Genomic DNA, 20,813 nt, shown 5'->3' with positions numbered 1-20,813 from the left:
CTTGCTGGGTTTCTTTATTTTGATCCACATGGCCTGCGGATCAGGCATTTAACCCCAACTCAATGAGCAAAGCAGTGGGTTGAGGAGACAAGAGTTGGAGCCCTGGACTGTGGAAGTGACTGCAATTTTTAGTCATCGTGCGACTTCAAACCATCTTTTTTTTTTTTTTTTTTCCCCTCTGCTTTGGTCTTTCTGTTCACAAGGTCTGAATAGTCTCAGTTCGGGGGGCTGACATGTGGTATGGGTGAATGAACTGTCATTTACTGGATTCTCCCCAAGTCAATAATGCTATAGAAACCCAAATAATTTGAAAGATGATTTGATACTTTATCAGTTGAAAAAAGTAATATATTTTAAGAAGGAAAAGATCTTTAAATACCATTTTTTCTTTTTCGTCTTTCTGAGAAGACCAAATCAATTCCAAATGGACCATGTTCTTCTCTAGACTCTTTAGATTTTCTATTAATATATAAATTCAGCTTTCTGAAATAGCGGTTTCCTTCATTTACAGATAGGTTTCCAAACAGCTTTCTCCGTCTGAATAAGTCATGCAATAAATAGCATGATTTTCTGTAAGTGCAAACTCTCATTTGATTGTTATTGTTCTTTTCTGTGATTGCTGATTATCGAGAGATTGGATTCAGGCAACAGAAGGAAAATGCTTATAAAGAAAGAAATTTCTCTTTATTCTGCACATGATTACTTTGATTTTAGCAGTGATGCAGAAAAGTGCTATCTTTGGTATATTTTGGGAAATTTTCCAAATGTACTTGGGAGTATGTATCGAAAATGAGACTGTAAAGTAATTTCCATTACCAAAAAATAATTCAGGAATGAAGTGTACTTAAGACGCACTTTTCTAAAGGCATAATATCAAATGGCCTTTGTTCGGAAATACCAGTTTATTACAGAATTGCAAATTTGCAGTAGTAACAGCAGTAGCCATCACAGAAATAGATAACAGGACTAAGACATTGGAACAGCTACAGCTCTGTCTGCCGTAATCTCTACATCAATGAATGATGCATTTATATAGCCATTGCTCAGTTCTGTGCTAACCTTCCTAAACGCTTATCTCTGTTCCTGTTTGGAGAAATTATTTAAAATCGGAGATGTATTTTGTGAATTCTTGGAAATACACAAGCTCTTCATAGTTTTGGTTCCTTTTTCATATCCCGCACATGCCACAAGCCGCTTAGGCTTTTTGTTTCCTTGAGGGCAAAGAAGTTTTTAAGGCCAGAAGGACATCTGGGGTCTATTCTTGGCCACCATTAACTTGGTTAATGAATGGAATAAATATCATGTGCACATCATGGGAAAGCCTGCTTGGTGGCATAGGCTGTAGAGCTGGCTGATGCTGTTGCTCGTTAGGGATTTCCGGGTTGTGCAATGTAGCTTCAGGGCACTGCATTTTTGGGTCTTATTAAATGTCTGGACAGCGCTTCCCTGGTGCAGATCTGAGGAAGACAGGCTGCGTGATAAGAATTACAGATTGCCTCTTGTGTTTCCAACAGAAGGATGTTTTGGGGGCTTTTAGGGGATGGTTTTGTTAGGAACTGGGATTAGGATTGCAAGATATAGTTATTTCTTTCTTGAAGGAGTTGCTTGTCTTCTCTACTAGCACAGAGGTGCTGTGAGGGTTAATTAGCGTTGGCAAAACATTTTGAAATGGCTGATTGAGAAACACTGCCAGAGATGAAAGCTAAGTAAGTATCTAGATAAATAAATATTCCTTTGTAGTCTTATCTTTACAGGAAACTCCCTGTGTACCCAGGATACTGCACAGGTCACTGAGCAGCCATCTCCCCATTGCCTGGAGTCTTCTCAAGGGGAACTCATTCATTTAAGTATTCTGCTTCAGTTTCTTCAAAGTGAGACAGAATACGTACCACACAAAGGGAAAAGCCTTAGTAACCAGCAAATGGCACAGGAATACCAAATGGTTTGGCAGCTTTTTCATTCTCTGGAGCTCTTGTTCCTCTGTTTCCTGCTGAATTGTGTGGCTGCAGAACCCAGAGCATCCCAAGAGGAAGAAGAGGAAATCAGAACCTATTTCCAGTGTTGCACACAAGTTAGGAGAAGGGATCTACAAGTGAGTGTCCACAGCACAAAGTGTAAGAGTTCCACCGAAGGTGATGAAACCAGCACTCTGCTTCAGTGTGTTCAGTGTGGTCTTAGAGCTTCTGGGTGCTTTTCTGCTGGCGGGTCTCTTAGGGAGACTGTTCTTGTGCCTTTTCCCTGCTCAGAGGGGAGCAGTTTCAGGTTGGTTGTGGAGACGTGATGGGGAAATTACAGCTGCTCACACCCTTCTTGCAAGGTCCATACACACCGCTGAGCTCTGTATAGACACTGAGTCAGGGAGGAACACTGACCAGGTGGTTCCCCTCTGTGCTTTATTTACAGTACACATCCCTGCATCAGCACCACAGCTCAATGAAAGACGCCATAAAGAAACAGTACTGGAGACCATATCTATCCCATCTGATCAAGCATTAGGGCTATAGCATGTCTCTGCTTCTCTGCAGATTTTCTTCCTTCCCAGCACCTGACTGTTGTAACGGCCATCCATGCTGAACTGCTACACATACCAACTACTGCATGTGCACGGCAAACCCAGGGCCTCTTGACAAAAATGTGGATGTTTCCTTGTCTCCTTAGGTTGTGGGGCACAAGGAAGTGGTGGCCTAACAGAAATAGAGGTACCATGACTTGGGCTGGAGCCATCCCAAACAGGGACAAGCAGCTAGTGCAGAAGGTAAGCAGAAGACCTCCTGTGCACAGCAAAGCTGTGATACCCAGGTGCCCTGGCTCCATGGGGTCTATCTACTGGCATTGCTGTTTACCCCCAACTGAAGCTCACTTCTAGGAGGGATTTTTATCTCTGTGTAAAATTTTCCAGCTGGAAAAACATGCCCGGTAACCTTCAGACGGCTGGAGCCAGCCAGGAGGTGGCAGCAACCTTGTATTGCCAAGGCCAGGGATTTGGCCTTGTGACCCATATTTCCCACTCTTACCACATAGGTGAGGTCTCTAGACATGAGGGACACCAAGAAAAATCTGGCCCATCCTCTGGCTGCTGAAGAAAGAAGTGACACTGAGAAGTGTCCCCAGACAGGGGGCTCTGCAAGAAGACCTGTGAGCTCAACTCTCATCATCGCAAACAAACTGATGGAGCAAGACTCTCTCAGGTCTTTGAGTCCTGCCACTGATTCTCACACCCAGTGTCTTCCAGGGCTGCCTCATCCAAAATGAATTAGTGATATTCTTGCAACAAGAATCCTTCTGGATTCAATCTGGTGGTTGAAAGCTGATAAATACTCTGAAGAGACATGTGGAAATGACAGGACAGCCCCTGTCATCCATCCTTTTGCTGAGGGTACTTGTGTAATGACTTGGACAGAAAGCAGCAAGTGCACAATGATTTGTACTTCACACTCTCTTTTTCCTGCTGAGATTGTGGACTCTTTCCTGCTTAGAAGAGGAGAAAATACTCTGCAGTCTTTTTTTTGGGACCCTCTCCAGACCTGGGCCAGTTTCTTTTGCAATGCAGACCTTATTCTAGCGTGTGCCATGGTGGCAAGGATCCTCCCTTGCAATGACTGTCAGCAGTACTCTTCTTAGACAACTGCATGCAGATAAGCTCTGGGCTTTGCTCTGTCTCCTGAAATAATGCAGCCAACTCTGAAGAGTCAGTTGATTCAGGCTCTCTGACTTCTGGCCTGGATTAGTCAGTGTGGGGACACCTGCTGATCTGTCTGCTGATAGTGGCCTAGCAGAGCATGATGCAAATGCAGCTGAAGATGACAGAACCACAGAAAAATACCACCTGGGAGAGACCACTGGAGGTCTCAGGCCCAACCTCTTGCTCCAAGCAAGGCTAACTTCAAAGTCGGATCAGGCTGCTGAAGGCCTTGTGCAGCTGTTTTGAAAACCTCAAAGAATGGACATTTCAGAAACTCTCCAGGTGACGGGGAGGAGATCTAGGAGGCCGAGGTTGGGCCCCTGAATGGCCTCTCACGGCCTTGTGTTGGTAAGGATGATAAATACATGACATAGTTGTGATTTCAAGGCCAGTTCTGAATACCTGTTTAGACCTAATCCCAAATTGAAAACTAGTTCCAGATTTCCCTCAAAACTAAGTACGTTTGGGGCCTAGGAGTTTGTGTTTGGCCCATTGGAAAGAGAGCCACGGAGCTGAAGCCAAGGAGACTTTCCTAACCAGGGCTATAACAAGGGCTATAAATTCTTGCTATTTGCAGGGACAAATGACCTAGGAACCTGAGGTTGCAACTTCATGATTTTACATTAAGCTCTTACGGCACAGTTCCAGCTGTTTTCCTGGCCCTTGCTTCATGGCAAAAGTACAGCTGCTGTGACTGTCCAGCTGAAAAATACCCTGCCTGAGGAAAAGATCCTTTTATTTTGATCACTGTGATCAAAGGCTGGGGGAAGGTGGGATTGGCCCTGTCAGTGCCAGTCTCTGCTTAGGGAGATAGAGAAACTGTGTCTTTTTGTTAGTATAACAGGTGGTGCTGCAGGCTCCCTTCCTGTGAGAGAGAGCACATGCTTTATGGCTCCAAACACTTTCTGTTCATGTGGAAAGGATTAAAGAGAAGAAACAACCCTGTTATTCACTTTGCTCCTGAGCTGTTTCGGTCCTGTCTTCTTCTCCAGAGAAGCTTTGACAGGAGTTGTTACCTATGGTCCTAAACTGCAGCTCATATCCCCAGGGCAGCTCATGGGATCCGTTTCCCTTGCCAGAGGACTAGGCGTCAGTGGGTACCTGTCATAACAGTTCCTAAACATGTGGTGCAAGCCTGGCTGTTTCCTTGCAGGACCTGCCTGCTTGCATCTCTGCTTTAAGGACGGAGTAGTGGGGCAGAGAGAAGCCAAGTGACTCCTCTGATGTCGCACGGTGGGGCTCTGGCAGGTCAAGCCCCAGATCCACAGCTTCTCGTAGCTGTTCAGCTGCAATCACAGACAGTGCAAACATGCCCCTCATGCAACAACAGCCTTGTTACTTGGAAATGCTAGAAAGTTTCCACATCCTGTTCCTATTCCATTGACTGCACCTGCGTGAATGCCCGCTGTTCTCTCCACCAGGGTGTCAGCAGATCCTGTAGCTTGTTTTCCACTGAAATGTCTCCTCTTAGGTAAATATTACATCTGAGGTTGCTTTGCCAGTGGCTTTCCTACCTGGAGTTTGTACAACAGGTCAATGCCCTGCTCAGAGATAAGAGGAATACTTGCTGTGAGTGCTGTTTGCTGCTGTGATATGCCATCCTGCTTTTCCCTCACCAGCTTCTCCTTCAAAGGTTTTTGAATGCTGCTGAAGTCGTGGAGGTTTCAGCAAAGTGAGGGAAATTTAGGACAAGCTCTCTAGTGCTTGGACAGAGCAGAAGGGCTTGTTTATTCCAACAGCTATGGCTTGTAAATTATTCATCTGTGCGTAATTGAAACATGCAGATCCTCAAAGGTCATGTTACAAAGGGTGAGGTGAAGGATCAGCAAGCTTTCAGCAAAACAGGAAGGTTAACAGGTCCTGGGGAACCCTTCTCCATCCACCTGCTTCTGCTCAACAGGAATTCTTGCTTGCAGAAGAAAACTGAGTCTCGGATAAGTGAAGCAATGCACAAATGTGTGTGTGGTGGGGAGGACATCTGTAAAAGCTCTTCCTGTGCCTGTTTTCCCTCCAGTGGAAACACAGACGGAAGCTGGTTGCAGTGAAACTTAGAGAGAGCTTATGGGCGCACACAAATATCAGTGCACAATAGTTTTTAGCCTCTGTGAAGTGTAGAAAAAGTTTCCAAAGACCAAGAGAGATCAGAATAGCCAACTAAGCAGAAAAGAAGCCAGCACGCTTCTGCTCAGCAATTCTGTCTCCAGACAAAACCAGACTTCAACTAATTAAAAAGAGCAGATGCTAGCTGGAACATTAATTGGAACAAGTATCATCTTCTGTCTGCTTAAATCTGTATTCTAGCTCTCTCCTAGTAGGTTTGGAGATATATAGAGAGTTAACTCTTTAGCTGGCTTATTATTTTGTTACACGCAGCATGTACTTAGAAGAGTTTAATGAAATATCTATGAATAGATTCGTGTGTGTATATATATATATATATTTAGGAGCAAACAATTCTCCATCTAATAATGCAAAGCCATCAAACCCAGCGTTTTCAACCCTTCCTTCTCACAGTGTTAGTAATAAAGCGATCTTCCTCAGCTTTGAGAGGTCTTAGAAGTAGCACTGGGCACAGGGCCAGCTGCTGTTCTTCCCCATCTGTATTGTATTAAAGGACACCTCTTCTCCAACCTGTGCTCATTTGCTGCCCTCAGCCCATGTTCCTTCTCGTTAATCTTGATATATGCTCCATAGAAAGTGCAAAGTGCTTAGCTGATATCTGATACACTTATAAATAGCCTGTCTGCCCTGCTATGGTTCTGCAGCTATCCCAACACGAGTAAACACCCAACGTATTGCACTCTTCCTGGAACTGGGATGCTATAGAAGATTTTCCTCTAAAGCATCCAAATTTCCCTCCTCTGGAAGCCGGGTACTTGACTGCAGGCACCGCTGCTCTGTTCCAGATTGGCAGTTCCTCAGTCTTGTCCTAGTCTCCGATTCCTCCCTAAGAGATGAGGAAAAGGCATCATTTGGGTAACGAGGCTCTTTCACTGTTCCCTGCCCTCCCTGCTCCATGGGTGCAGGTCGGGGCTTCCTCTACACAGCTCCAAGTCCCAGACCTTCCCCTCTGCTTCACACACAGGTTGCCCCCAGGCTCCTGCTATTCCCTTCATCCTCACACTCCCAGTTTCCTCCTTCTCCATCGGGGACAGATTCTGTTTCCTTGCTGGACTCACTGAATCTGTCATAGGTCTGGCAATCCCTGCAGAGATCTGTCCTGCGATGCTTTCCTGAGCACCAGTGCTCCCATCTAAATGCCACGCAGTCCTCTGCCTTCCAGGGAACTAGGAGCAGCAACAACCCTGTGCAAACTCCTCTGTGCTTCCTCGGTGCATCTCTCTTAGTCCCTTTTTCTTTTGGTGACCTCCTTGAGTGATAACTTTCATTTCCCACCCGCATTTGTACTGAATGAGCCTCAAATTCAGCTCCCCAAGAGCCCCCCAAATAGAGCTAAATGTAGGCAGGAGAGGCCGATTGGGATATTAGAGATTATCCCTGACTCATTTTCTTGCAAGTCTGATGCAAGAAGTGAGTCAGACCGCTCCGACAAAGCTTGACCCAACAGCCCCAGCCGGCAGCCGGCCGAGTGGCAGCGTGTGGAGTTTGTGTCGTTTTGCAAATGGAATAAAGTTCACTTAGCACAGCGGCTGCTTCCTGCATCTGCTGTTAGATCAGAGGCATCTCGCCTGAAGATGCCTTGCAGCTCGCTTACCCCATCGCCGCTCGTGGGTGGGATAAGCTCCCCAGAGCCCTCAGCAAAGGGGTTCGGTGCTGCTGAGCGGTGACCCTCTTTCTTTATCAAGATGGGGCAAAGGTCCCTGCCCTGCAACGCTGAGCTGGTCACGCTCAAAATGCTGCCAGTCCTCAGCCCCTTTGCAGCCAGGGCTCAAAAACCCTCTCCCTCCTCTGGGCATTCTCTCATAGCAATGCTGCCAATACTAATCCTAATGTAACTCTGCTTTTTGGCTGCTTTCTCTTCCTAGGTGTTGATGCTGTCATTACTGAATGATACCTCCTCCTTTCCCCGCAGCTCAGCTGCAGACAGGCATCTCCTGGGGCCGGTGGCTGAGGTAAGTGGCTCCATCTGACTCCTTGCGTTGAGTTCTCAGTGCCCATCCTCCTTCTGGAGGTGTCTTGTTGACTACCAGGAGCCACGGGTGAGTGGCTCATGCACTGCTATCTGATTATTGAGGTAAGGAGATAAAGTTAATTGATATTTGTCTCCTTATATTCACCTCCCACGTAGCACCAGCATCTCCCCTTATCAGCGCCCACCCAGCTTCTCTGCCATCTAGGTCTCAGCGGTGGTCTGCTGTCTGCCCTGTTTTCCCTCTCAGCTGGTTTCAGGTGCAGACTGTGCCCGTTTTCTCCCAAAAGGAGACAAACTCCTAATGTGGATTCTGCAGCTGGCATCCCCTCAGCCCATCCCCACTTCATAGGGACACCTCGCGTGGAGCTGCCCTGAGAGTGGTGCGTGCAGCTGGGCTGTCTGGAGCGAGTACCAGTGTTGCTGCCTTTGGGCTGGGGCCTGCACCACTGCAGGTTTCATGATCCTTAGAGTTGCTTTTAGTGGCTGCTATCTCTAAATGTGCACCCCAGAGATGTAAGGTGGATCCTGACCCAGGACTTTTCCCTGGGGAGAACAGGGGAAGCAGTGCTCAACACCTCTGATGGAGCTTCTTTTGGGTATGGCAGCAATCGCGCTCTGCTGAATGCAGACTTATGCCAGGTTAAGCCCTCACCCCTGAATGCCTCTTCTGTTCTTGTTCCAACGCAGCTTCTAAATTGGAAACCCTACCACCTGCATACGATATGAACAGGGATTTTGCAACATTGGGAGGCTGAGTCAGGGCACAGGGACGAGAGCTATTTCTACTGCCGAAGAGGCTCGATTGCATTCAGGTGCCCACTGCAATGGTTTCCCTTCTCACCCTGTCTCCCCAGAGGTTGTGCAATGTTGGCACCGGTCAGCCTGGTGGTGGAGGAGCGGCCGGTGCAGCTCGGTGAGCTCACTGCCTGCCCATCGCTTTTCCCGCTGTCAGCAGTAGCATGTCCAAGGTAAATCATCTCGTTTTGGAACTGCTTTGGTTCAGGCTCAGACTGGCAGCCCCTGTCTTGCTGTGAAATTTCTCGATATGGCAGCTCCCATTCAAAGTTTAGTATCGCAGCAGGACACCACCCAGGCATGGAAAAGAGCCTGCAAACCCTCGCCGTGCTGCACCCTCTCCAGCGGCCTGCCCTGCGTGTGGGTTACACGGAGTAACCTTCCCTGAGCCCAGTTACCCCAGGCTGTACCCTGCAGCAAAAGCCATCTGGTGCCTGTCCCTCAGATCCAGCCCCTCTGGCCAGCACCCCCTTTGTAAGCTTCCCAAATAAAATTTAATGGAGCTTGTTAAAGCTGTTGAGATTGGTGGCAGCTGTGGGAAAGGGTCTTGTAAATAAGAGTGCTTAGATTTCTCTTATCCTCGTATTTAGTTTCCTGTAGGCTTTTCAGTGCTTTCTGAGCCTGAGCTATGGCTAAACCATTCTCAAGGACTAGTTGAAGTCTCTTGTTTGTTTTCTTGATGCTTTTCCTAGTGTCTTGTAAATCATCTTCTGTCTTTGGCACTGGTAAAGGGTGAAGCAAGCAGTTCCACCACTGCAATATAACTGCATTTTGTTACAGCAGGAGAAACAGAGCCCAGCTCCTGACTGAAGGTCTTTTGAGTTGTTCTAAGTTTTAATGTAAAGCATTGCTTCGGGATCAGCCCAGTGAACACTCTTTCAGTTTGCCTCATTTACCTTCCACTCCTCATGCACTGTTAGACCTGGGACTTCGTGCTATGCTCCTCTGGGTCATGGCTTGGTCTCTTTTCAGAGGATAAATCCTGCAGCTCCACCAACGTACAGCTGCTCACAATGGCCCCATGAAGCAGCCCACGTGGCTCGTCTGCAGGCATGGGGCCTTGAAGTCAGCCAAAGAAGGCTCCTGGCATGTTTTCTCCTCAAAGTTGGGGACGAGGGAGGAGGAGGCTGCAATAACTGAGCTGAGAAAATTTTTCGTCTCCTGTCTGGGTCTCAGTGGGCTCCAAAGAGGGCTGAGAAGTGCCAAGTTCTCAGGTTGGCCCTGTCCCATGTGGCGGCTGCCTTCCAGTGTGGCTCAGGAGCCTCTGCTCAAGGTGACTTTTCAGCATTTTAATTCCTTTCTGCACCTCTTCTTCTGGGTTGCTGAAGCTTTTCTGCTGGCTTGTGTTTTTATGAGGATTTGTCTCACCCACTGGGCTCTGATGGCTGGGACACCTTTTGGTCCCTGTTTCCAGAAAAGCATCGCCGTTGCTGGGCCCTACCCAGGACGCCTGGATGTGTCCATTGGCTGCCCCGGCAGGCTGCCACTATGGTTCTCTGGTCCTTCTTCAAGCCCATTGCTCCCTCCCCATTGCTCATTTTCTCTTGGCTCAGCATAAACACCAGCCCTCAGCATTCTCCTTGGAGGTGACAGCCCATGCCTGAGTCCAGCAGTGAACCATTTGCTCCAAGAAGCAAACAGAGCCGACTGGAGGCCCTCAGGGCTTGCTTTGCTCCTGTCTGTGTCCAGCTCCTTTGGTGCCTTTTGCACCACATGCTCTGATTTCTTTCCCTTTCCCCAAAACATCATCCCCTTTTGGCTCCCCCATGAACCTTCCTTAATTCTCTTATTCCAAAAAAGATCTGAATGTCTCCATGTACTTATCCTGACTGATTGATCCCTGAGACTTTTTTAACCTTTATTTCTCTTGCCCAAGCCCAATTGCACTGTCCTAACACCAAACAGCAAGTCCAAGGGGGATTCAAACCCTCTCCTTCTGCCCCATGCAAACTTTCTGGCTTGAGAGGGGAAATAGCTCTTTTGTCTATCATTTTTGCTGCTGCATGTGAGCGTACCCTCTTTTAAAATGTTTTTGCTTGAAGACAAATTATTATAGAGTTTTCTGAGCAGACTTGCACCGATTTCATTTACTTCTGCATGCCTGAGGCCTGATCCTGGCAGTGCTGAGCTGATTCGCTGTGAGGCAGAGTTATGCCCGGTTCCTCAGCAAAGTCTGTTCTGGTGTTGCACAACGCATCTGTTCTCGGGGGGGCTGTGCGCAATCTCCCATCCGGACAGACGTCTGAGCCTGATCCTGCTGGAGTGACGTCAAGGGCTGCAATACTGTACCTCGTCCTGGCACTCTGCTGCTGCAGCCGCGCTGGAGGTCGTGCAGCCGCTGCTGCTTTGACCTGCAATTAATAGGTTACCGACGGGCAGCACGGGTGGCCCTGCAGCTCCAGAAACCTCAGACTGGAGGCAAATGGAAGTTTCTTTTAAAAGGAGGATCCTTGTGTTTTGACCTGTGAGCAGGGCACGGGCTGGGATAAAACTCCAGCAAATTTGCAGCCTTTCCTGTGCTTGGGGCTTGGGCTGGCACAAGCAAATGCCTTTTGTCATGGAGCTGCAGCAGCCAGCACCACAGAGAGTGCCTTGGCTTGGTGCTCATCCCCATGCCACTGATTAAGAGAACAGGAGTACATTATTTAGAAGCAGCTATTGTGAATACTTGCTGCTGGGGTCTGCTGAAGGCAATAGTGACGGATAAAACAGCAGCCTCAGCTTGCACCCAACACACCATGGTGGAATATAAGGGTGGCAGATACAACGGCTACACCTGACTGTAGCAGGGAGGTTTCCTGGTGCTGCAGGGAAGGAGGAGATCCTCACATCCTCGGGGCAGCACATACTTCCATCCCTACACCTCGAGGCACCCTGGTGTCTTGCACTCCCCAGAGGCAGGGCAGGAGAGCTGTGAAATGGCATTGAGCTGCTCAGCAGGAGTGGATTCGCTGGGACCTCCTGGCATCATCACAAGCATTGCCTGTGCCTCACTGGCCCAGGCTGATTCCAACCCCAAACTAGAGAAATGATTCTTCTAAATCTTTCGGCTGGTTGGCTGAGTGCTGGCCCAGGCTGTGGTCCATCTTGACAGCTCTTCACATAGGTCAGAAGGAAGGAAAGAGCGTCTGACAGTTTCAATTTTTATATGAGTGCCCACGCACTTCTTCGATTCTTCTTCAAAGCTTCTGACAGAATAAGAACCACTCCCAATTTTAGATTTTGGAAGTACTTGGATTTTCCAAGTTTTAAGTCCATCAGGAGAAGTTCCAGCATGACGTGGGGGCACAAAGTGTCCTTTCCTTCAGGCAGATCAGTGCTGTTCAGCAGTAGCTGTACACAGGGCATGGCTGCATGGGGCAAAAATAGCAATGGGAAGTGGGAAAGTAACAAAAGGTGACCTGCAATGTTAGCGAGAACATTTATGATGGCTCATGAAGTGAAGAAACTGTAAGACACATAAACCTGTATAGATATTTTTTTAACAAAGAATAAATTTTCATAGAGTTTAAGGAAATGGGAGAGTGTTTTTTAACGTGTAGGAAAAGAGGTAAGGAAATTATCCTTAAAAAAAAATGTAATTTTGATCTGGAAATAGGGCTGAGACAAGTCTCGAAGGTAAATATTTAATTACTGGATCAATGTTAATAAAGATCCAGAGTTTGCAATTGATTCCTTTATCCTCTGCTGCACCAACCAGTGAAATTCCTGGTTAGTACTGGTGTGGGTCCTGTCAGCGAGTAACTTATACTTGTGATTATAATTGACTTTACATGCTAAAAGTGAAAAACTTGACATCCCAGAACCAACATGCTTTCTGTGCTCTCTCATCAGTGAAAACTTTTTATTTCTGGGGGTAAAAGCAAAATTAATTTTCTTGACTGGTCACCCTAGTGAGGTTGCAATACTTTGCAGGGCAACAACTAGCCTGTATTTACCTTAGGGGCTGTGATATTTAGACAGGAATTCTGTTGCAAAATGGAATTACAATAGGGAACTTTAGCTAAAGTTAGCATGACCAATACTTGACTGTAATAATGGAGTTGATACTTGTTTATTGACAGGAGCCATAGTGCTATCTAGAGAAGCCCTACTGCATGCACTAGTTCATGGGATGCTCACAATTAAATGCAGACTTAAGCACTTCCGTGCCAACGGCTGGTGCTGCTCTGTGTCTCTGCAACAAGTAGATCCCACATCCACTTTGTCAACTATTGGGTGATGTGCAATGGTTTAGTGCCTTTTTTTTTTTTTACACTGAATTAGCATGTCATTAAGTAGAGGTTATAGAAGAGTGAAATGGTTAAATAAGATGTGTTGTTCTCTCCCATTCAGTGATGGCAGGTTCTTCCTGCAGGAGCTGCCACATTCCCTGTGACATTGGCACAACTCAGGTGTCCTGAAAAAAAGGCTTTGTCGTCATCTTTTTGCTATATATTCTGCACTGGACAGTCTAAATGCTTTTTATGAACATCAGTTTGTTCAGCATCAAGACTGTTATCCTCAGGGAACCACTGGAAAAAACGAAGAGCGAGGAGATGAGGTGAGTTGCTTCTGGCCATATAGACATTAGTTAAATAGGAGCGGAGTTGGGAAAGGACATGTTTTCCTCTAAAGCGGTGTTTATGGGAAAAAATATATGCCAGTGATCTGAATTCAGCTCTTAGTTATTTCTTGTGACGCTAGTGGAGGTGAATATTTTGCCCAGGAACACCTACAACATAAGAAAATGTGCAATTTTAGATCACAGGATGCATGACTAAAATTTCCCTAAACTTTCGGACAAGTCCAAGGCTGGCGTGAATGAAAACACTTCCTATGATCACGTCTGTATTTTGGGGAAGTATAATCCAGGTCTGCATCTGTGTTTTCTTCATTGCTTACACTGCTACTAAGGATTCAGTGGATGAAGAAATAGAACATTACATCACAATGGACCATTTTTAAATGAGTAGTCCCTCTGGCTTGTTTATTTGTTTGTTGTTAATTATTCTGTTGAGAATATCTGGCCTGTGACAAGCAAAGCAGTCAGCTCTCAACAGCAGTGAAATAAATCTCAGTCCAGGGCAAAACAAATTGGGAAGAAGCTCCAGAGAGTGGTGCTATTTGAAATAAGTTGAAGTATTATTTTGAAAGCTTGCATGGAAGAATGGAGTTTGGCCAACTATTACAATTGGACTTCAGAGTAACTGCTGAGTGGGTAATTATTCCCCCAGGAACACGGGAGTCTGGACAAATGTAAGACAGAACAAGAGGGGAAAAAAGTGTATGGAGAATTAACTTTACAAAACAAGCTAGAACATTAGTCACAGGAGGGATATAACTCAACATTCATTTAATGTTTATTTCTGTGATGAACAGAAACGTTGTTCTTAACCCCTGTGCTGAAGCAGGAAATAGGACCCTTCTCTCTTCTTGAGGCAGCTGGAACTGTTTTGTTGAAGTTCATATCTTTGATAAGAGGGTGAAGGGGAGGATAAAGAAATGTGCTGAACATGCTGCAAACCCAGCAAACGGGCCTTGTGCTTGGAACAGGGAAAGAAACCACCTGTGGAGCTTGTTGAGATATTATGTGGTCTGTTGTGGTCTTCAGTGACTCCCCCAACATGAAGATGGGGCAATATCCCAGGGTTTAAAAGCTAATGCCCCCCTCCCCATAGGAGTATTTGCTCATGGTCTGTCTTCAAGGCATGGTCCCACTTTCCTTTGTGCTGAGCAGCACCTCAGCAGCAAGGAGGTAATTCAGCTCTACTGCAGGTTGGAGCAGCTGAAATACAATGGCAAAGAAAACTCAAAGCATGTGAGACTTCTTTTTGTGGTTATATTGTGCACATGTGGTAACTGTTGAACTGTAGACTTACCTGTAGAGTGTCCACACTCAGCTTTTGTAATTCATTGCTCCCATTCTGATCTTAACAGCAGCAATTCACTGATCAGCCTTCTTTCTAAAGCAGGATCAGTATTGCTTTGGATGTTTGGCATTTTGGAAGATGACTGTAATTCAGGTGACGCTGGAGAAGAATGAAACTTCACAAAAGCATCTTATCTATTCAACACTGAACCTACACAAATGGGCCATATGCACTGAACTGAGTGCCTGGAGTAACACCACAGCCAAAGAGTCCAAACCCCCAGCCTTGGATCTCCCCAGTTTTGTGAACTTTGGCTCTGTCTCAACTCTGTAACCTCCAAAGACGTTGACTGAACCTCCCTGCTGGGCTCTCACCACATCTCTGGCCAAGTGATGGGCTCCCACTTGCCTGTCCAGCACTGGTCCCCCCAAGGCACACGCCTGTTGGTGCTGCGGTGTTGCATTTCTGACCTGTCGTTGCTCCGTGACCTGAGCGAAGGTTACCAGTGTTTTTGTGTGGACTCTGTGTTTACTATTTAGGGTGAGCAAGAGGCTCTGGATTCCACTGGTTGGGTCATCCTCTCCGTTTCCCAACTCAATGTAAACGGACAGACAGGTGAGGTAGCTCTTCCTTGAAAACCTCCAAATTCTATTGCCAGTTTCTGGCAGACTCGGTGCTGGCAGCACGTGATGGATACAGCACAGTCATAGCTGTTCATTTTTGTAAACGTTGTCTGCAAAAGCACCATCTTCTCTAAACACCTTGAGCCACTTCCCTGGAGTCCTCAGCACCAGGCTCCCGCACAAACACACCCAGCTCTGGCGTATTCCTTCCAGGAGAGGGCAGGGGAATACAGTTTATTGCAGATCCACTCCTGAACAGGAGCCAGGTTTAGTCATGTCCCAGATCTTCCTGTATGTCTTCTAGTCTATTTTGCTTTCCTAAATGCAGTAGAGAGGTAAGTGCTGAATCTTGGAGTCAGTGGATTTTGTCACATTTACAGACCTGCCTGTTCCTGAGTCATCTTCACGAGGGACAGCTTGGACTGCGCTGCTCGCCTTGCTCTTGGACCTCTAGGAACGAGCCTCATCTGTCACATTGGAAGCATCATCAGCTCCTGCACAGCCTTGGGACCAGGGTTTAAACAGCTGAGGCCCAGCTCTTCTGCTTCATATCATCACATCAGGGGAGGCAGTGATGGGACAGCATGTCTGTCACTCACTTAGGAAACCCATATTCCTGCAGGAGATGGCCTGATTCCCTTGGCCGTTCAGAATAGTAATTGGTGCAGCTCTGCTCTTGGGTGTGTTTGACCACAGATTAAAACCCAGGAGGTCTGCATCGAAAGCCAGGTTTGGAATGGGACCTGGTTAAAGATGGTTTGGAAAAACAGCAGCCAGAAAGTCAGCTGATATTTTCTTTCTCAGTATCTTAATGAACAGAAAGTTTGGGAGAAAATCAGAAACTCTCGCCAGCTCTCCACAGTTTTTAATGTTCCAAAGGGCATTAACATACAAAAATCCTAAAATGAGTTTCTTCCATCTTATCCCTGCCTAGGCCTATAACTCTGACTTGAAAAGACCACATAATTTCCAAACTAGTTAAGGAAAGAAAAAAATATATGAAAGAATCAATAAACTGTTGGCCCTGCAGCGCAGATGCCCTTGCAAGGCCAAAGAAATGAAGCCCTGAGATTGCTGTTGCCGTTTCCACCTTGTCCTGCAGAACCACAGTCAGGGATAAACATATTCTTTGTGTCAATATTTCTGTAGTACCGAGAGAACTTGCAGTCCTTATCTGCGAGTGTCAAGGACTGCCGAGTTAAAGCGATCGTAATGTTACTGGGGAGTTTGACAGGCTTGGGTGCTCGCCCTGGGCTGTGTTACGGCTCCGGGGCTGAGAGCTGCAGCCCAGCAAGGCTCAGTTGGACACTGCCACCGGCTTTGTGGCAGAGGAACGGGATCTGTCTGCAGGTGGCTGGTTCAGGAAAATCTCCAAATAGAAGTTGAACTCTTTAATTTTTCTTCGCCTGATTGTTTTTGCTTCTCTCATTGGGAAAGAGCGGCCTCGATTTGTAAATCACATGGAAATGTGCAAGTAATCAATTCAGCCTTGCTGACCCTTCTGCTAAGCGGTTGGTTGGCTCTCCAGACTGCTGACAGTTTGCTGCTGCAGCGACGGGGAATAGCAGGGGCTGGGGCAAAAATACCACAGGTGACCTCTAAGGCAGCAAAGCACTTACCCTGTGCAGCACAATCCCTCTTTTTGCCCATCCGTGAAGCTCAAACACTTTCCCTTCCAGTCCCCTCAAAAGCGAGAAGTCATTTGTAACACAAAACTGCAAAAAAACTTACAGAAGATGGGAAAACCTGAGGCAGGAAAAAAATCAGCCTCAGTACAGCCACATGTGGAAAGGCAAAGTGTGGGCGGAGCCAAACAAGCCTTAGGTGCAAACTGCTGAGCACGGAGCAGCCTTTTGCTCCCTCTCCCACCTTTCCCGGTGCTATGCTACGTGGCGTAGCAGTTTGGGAACAACTTCAGCCCGCAATTTCTTTTTGATTTTACAATGCGGTGCTATTATTATCTCCAGGAAAATTTTAAAAGCCTTGAATGCTGAGCTTTATTTGCCTTTCCTGACTGGATCTTTAGCACACAGCCATCAGACAAAGGACAATGGAAAGTGCCTTAACTACGCGTTAGCCCCCGTGTTTGGCGGGGCAGTAGGAATGCCACAGAGGCTGTCTGAGCAGGGGAACCAGTTTGACCGAAGTTCTCTCCTGAAAGGTGGCAAAAAAGGCGATGGAAATTCCCCAGGCAGGATCAAGCCATAGAGGTGATAACTGATTTTTAAAGAACTTGGTGATGAGCTGGACAGGGAAGGAAGTCACTTAGCAATGCACAAAAAGCATGGGGCAGGGGAAAAGGTGCATGTATTTTACAGCAGGGAGAATTGGTTCAGTTTTGCTGCAGTACCAAATAAAGCCACTGGACAGAAGAAAGCTGACTTGAGACATTGGTGACAATGGCACAAAAGATCATCCCCCAAAAGCCTGCCCCAGCCCAATAGTCATTGCTGGTTCTCGTGAAAAGTTGGCAGCCAAAAGTGATCAGAGGATAAGTCTCGATATGTGTTTTTCCTGCTGTTATGCAAAAGCTCATAGTGTCTCTAAAACTTGAGCAAAGCTGAGATGTGTGCCAGCTTGCTTTCACTGTCACGGGGCTCCAAGGAATTGATCAGTAAATCAGTTCGCAGCTTGAGAGGTTCATTCAGTTATCCTGGATGGATGGAGAAGAGGCTGGCATTGCCACTGCAGCTCGTAAATCTCAGTTTTGGGTTTAAGCCCAAAAGCACTTCTATGGACCCCGGAACCAGGACTGTGATTTGAGGCCTCACAACAGTCTCAGCGTGAGGGGAAAAAAAACTTCTGAGGTAAAATCTCTGCTCAGAAAAGATGCAGTAGAGGATGAGGCTGTGGCCATCTTTCACCAAAGATGACCCCAGATCCGGGCTCCACGTGACACTGACTTTTGCATGCTTTGTCATTATTCTCTGTTACACGGTAGTGGGTTAGCACAGGAATGAAATTGTTTGTGTCAAAATGAAATATCAGAATTTGTGCTTTCATGTATCCTGTTTGTTTGTTTTTAGCATGTCCTGTGTCTGTCTAGAATTTTTGTCTGGTCAGAAAAAAATGGACTTTGGCTATCTGTCTGGGGTGTCCTAATGTCTGATAGCCTGGACAGAGCAGGAATTTCTACAAGATTGCTGGACCTCCAGAAGTCCCAAAGGCACAGCCTCTGCATGTATGTACGAGGACTTTCCTGAAGTTTCCCAGCACAGCTGATCTCACATGCGTGGCTAAGGGCATCTGGACGTGTGCGAGAATTTTGGTGCATCCAGAACCTGTCACACAGTGGGTGAGTGAGCTCACGTCAGGGGTTCGTCCTGGATGCTCTGGACTCATTTCCCCTGGCAGTATGTGTTGCCTGCATGCATTTTTAATTTTATTATTTTATTTTATTTTATTTTACTTTATTTTATTTTTCCTAGGGAAATCTTCAGGAGAAATACAGAGGCCCTAGTTACACTTGGTTATTTATTGCCATTGCATTTGAACTCCCGAGGATTGCTCTTGCCTTGTACTGAATGGGTATGAAACTCTGTAGGGTTCTGCAGTGTAGTTGAAGTTACTCATCCCGAGCCATCCAAAGTGATGATGAACTGGAGCTGTGTTTATTCATCCCATGGGTGTCCTTGGGCTCAGACTCACAAGCTCGTTACCTGATTTACCAAATTCCCACCTGCCTCTCGAAGCGACTGGTCCATAGCAGGTGGTAAAAAGCCACGGATCCCTCCTCTGTGTGCAGCCGCACAGGGCTAGCACCAGCACAAGCGGCACATCTGGGTCTGCTTGAGATCCCTGGATACACCAACCTCTGTATTTGCTTCAGTAAGAGCTGAATGCACCCAGCCCTGTGGGATACTGGTAGGAAAACAGAAAGGTTTGGGCCTAGTGAAGTGGAAGCGGCTTGAAAAGCAGAACTGGGACATACACCGGTTCATTTCCACGTGAGCAAACATGGGATTTCCCTACCCCTTCTGCGACTGAGAGAAAGTTGGAAATTACTGTAACTTAAATCTAAAGAAGTTGTCCAAAATTCAGAGCAAACAGTAATGTGTCCCAATGCATTTCTAGGTTATAATGATAAAATTAAGACTATAAATTTGGGTTGTGTTCCTGGCATTAAACATTCTAAGGTAATTCCATAGCTGCACAAACCAGCAATTCTGATTCCAATAAATCCAATCTTGAGGGTTTGGGATTTTAGCTATATCTAAATCTAATCCTTTGCATTGCATCAAGCTAAACTTCACCTACTCAGGGAACAAAGGGATAGAAAACAGTGAAACAAGACTTGCTAAAAATCTATTTGGGGTACAAATATTCAAGGCCAGTGTTTTTACCGATGCAATGCTTTTTACATCAGTGAAGTTACACTAATGCAGAATTTGGCCCTGGTGTTTGTGTATAAATATAGTATTAGGAATCTGATGAGCGTGCACTTATGCATTATTCATTGTGATACGAGGAAAGGAAGAGCGAGGTCCCTGCACGAGAGCAGGACACAGCAAGCGTGTGCGCACTGCTCTGTGCTGCAAGCTGAAAGGCAGCGCTGAGCAAGAGGGACGGCTGCAAGGGCACCGAGCATCCAGAGAAAGTGGAAATTGCGTCTCTAATTCCTCTGGCTAAACCGAGGGAAGGTGAAAACCTCACTAATCTCTGCTAAAGCAAACTCGGTAGAACAAAACTGGCTGAAATGAGGAAAGCGTTTCCACTTTGTTGAGAACGCAGCTGAAGTGCTGTGACCCATTTTCTGCACGGTCCTAACCTCCATGTGTCTGGGATGAGGAGGACAGGCCACAAACCCATCCCTCCCATCCCTTGCAGGGCACATCTCCAGCCTCCGTGCCTCCTTGCAGACCATTCCTGTGACCCCTCAGGGTTTTGCCCAGCCCAGCCCGGCCGTTGTAGCCCCTCAGGTCCTTAGGTACTGGGTGCTGCCTGGGCACCCCCAGGTCCTTTGGCTGCATCTGTCAGGGCTTGTCTCGGCTGGAAGTCCTTTTGGAAGAGGCTGTTTGGTGTTTGCCAAAGCGTGAAATGTGCTGCTGGCAATTCTGAAGCAATGAGGACTGAGGAGAGTTTTCCTCTTCAAGGCACTGGGCTGGAGTTGAAAAGAGAATAGGCTGTGGCTTGGTTCTTTACCAGAGACATTTGGTTCAACCGTCTGTGCTTCAGTTTCACGTTTCACCATGAATTCATAAAATGACATTAATGCTTCATTTTTCCTACAGGACAGCAATTTGCAGCCCTGAAGCCCACAGTCCTGCAGCATCAGAGTGAAGAGCTCAGAAAGGCGCCCAGACCTATGTCACTGGGCTGTGCCCAGCCAGCCCGGCCTGCGCCTTCCCAGGGATCAGAAAAATAAAAAAATGTGACTTGAAATATCTCTGATGTAGTAGGGAAACGCACTGCTGCAGGAGCTGGCAGCCTGTGCAGCCAAACAGCAGCTTCCTCACTGGGCTTCACCACTGCGGGAGTTAAATGTGGATCCTGATCGCCCCGACATTGCACGAATAGTGCTATGTTTGCATATATAAAACTTTAAAATTGTAAATTTATGTATAATTTGTGTATATATAATTAATGCACATGTACCTGTATATACATATATATACACACTAGTTTGTATATACATATATACATACATACTAGTGTATTTAACCAGTGTGTGTGTGTATGTGTATATATGTATAACTGGTATATATATGTGTGTGTATATAATCAGGGTATATATACATGTATATGTATATAACGAGTGTATATATCCG

The 20,813-nt window shown here is 46.5% G+C and overlaps 1 protein-coding gene across 10 annotated transcripts in view; it reads left to right on the top strand.

Moving 5' to 3' along the window:
* The window catches only part of LOC121075302, a 35,072-nt gene extending 14,466 nt beyond the window's left edge, over nucleotides 1-20,606 (top strand). Inside the window, exons 7-10 of one of the 10 annotated variants that reach the window (XR_005822885.1) lie at nucleotides 7,669-7,755; nucleotides 8,630-8,743; nucleotides 12,906-13,113; nucleotides 14,525-14,715. Coding sequence is in view for 2 of the 10 variants with exons in the window: in XM_040568402.1 (XP_040424336.1) it covers nucleotides 7,669-7,755; nucleotides 13,048-13,113; nucleotides 14,522-14,721; nucleotides 15,426-15,441 (369 nt within the window). In the remaining 8 variants the exon portion in view is untranslated. Of the gene's footprint in view, nucleotides 1-7,668; nucleotides 7,760-8,629; nucleotides 8,744-8,778; nucleotides 11,151-12,905; nucleotides 13,114-14,521; nucleotides 14,722-15,425; nucleotides 18,452-20,276 lie in introns of those variants that run through there. The other 9 variants (XR_005822888.1, XM_040568402.1, XR_005822886.1 and 6 more) reach the window with 9 other exon arrangements.
* Nucleotides 20,607-20,813: the final 207 nt, after the last annotated feature.

Source organism: Cygnus olor, chromosome 10, assembly GCF_009769625.2.
Source record: "Cygnus olor isolate bCygOlo1 chromosome 10, bCygOlo1.pri.v2, whole genome shotgun sequence".
NCBI lineage: Eukaryota > Metazoa > Chordata > Aves > Anseriformes > Anatidae > Cygnus > Cygnus olor.
Note: the sequence above shows the minus strand (reverse complement) of the source record. Positions and strands in the feature narration are given on the sequence as shown.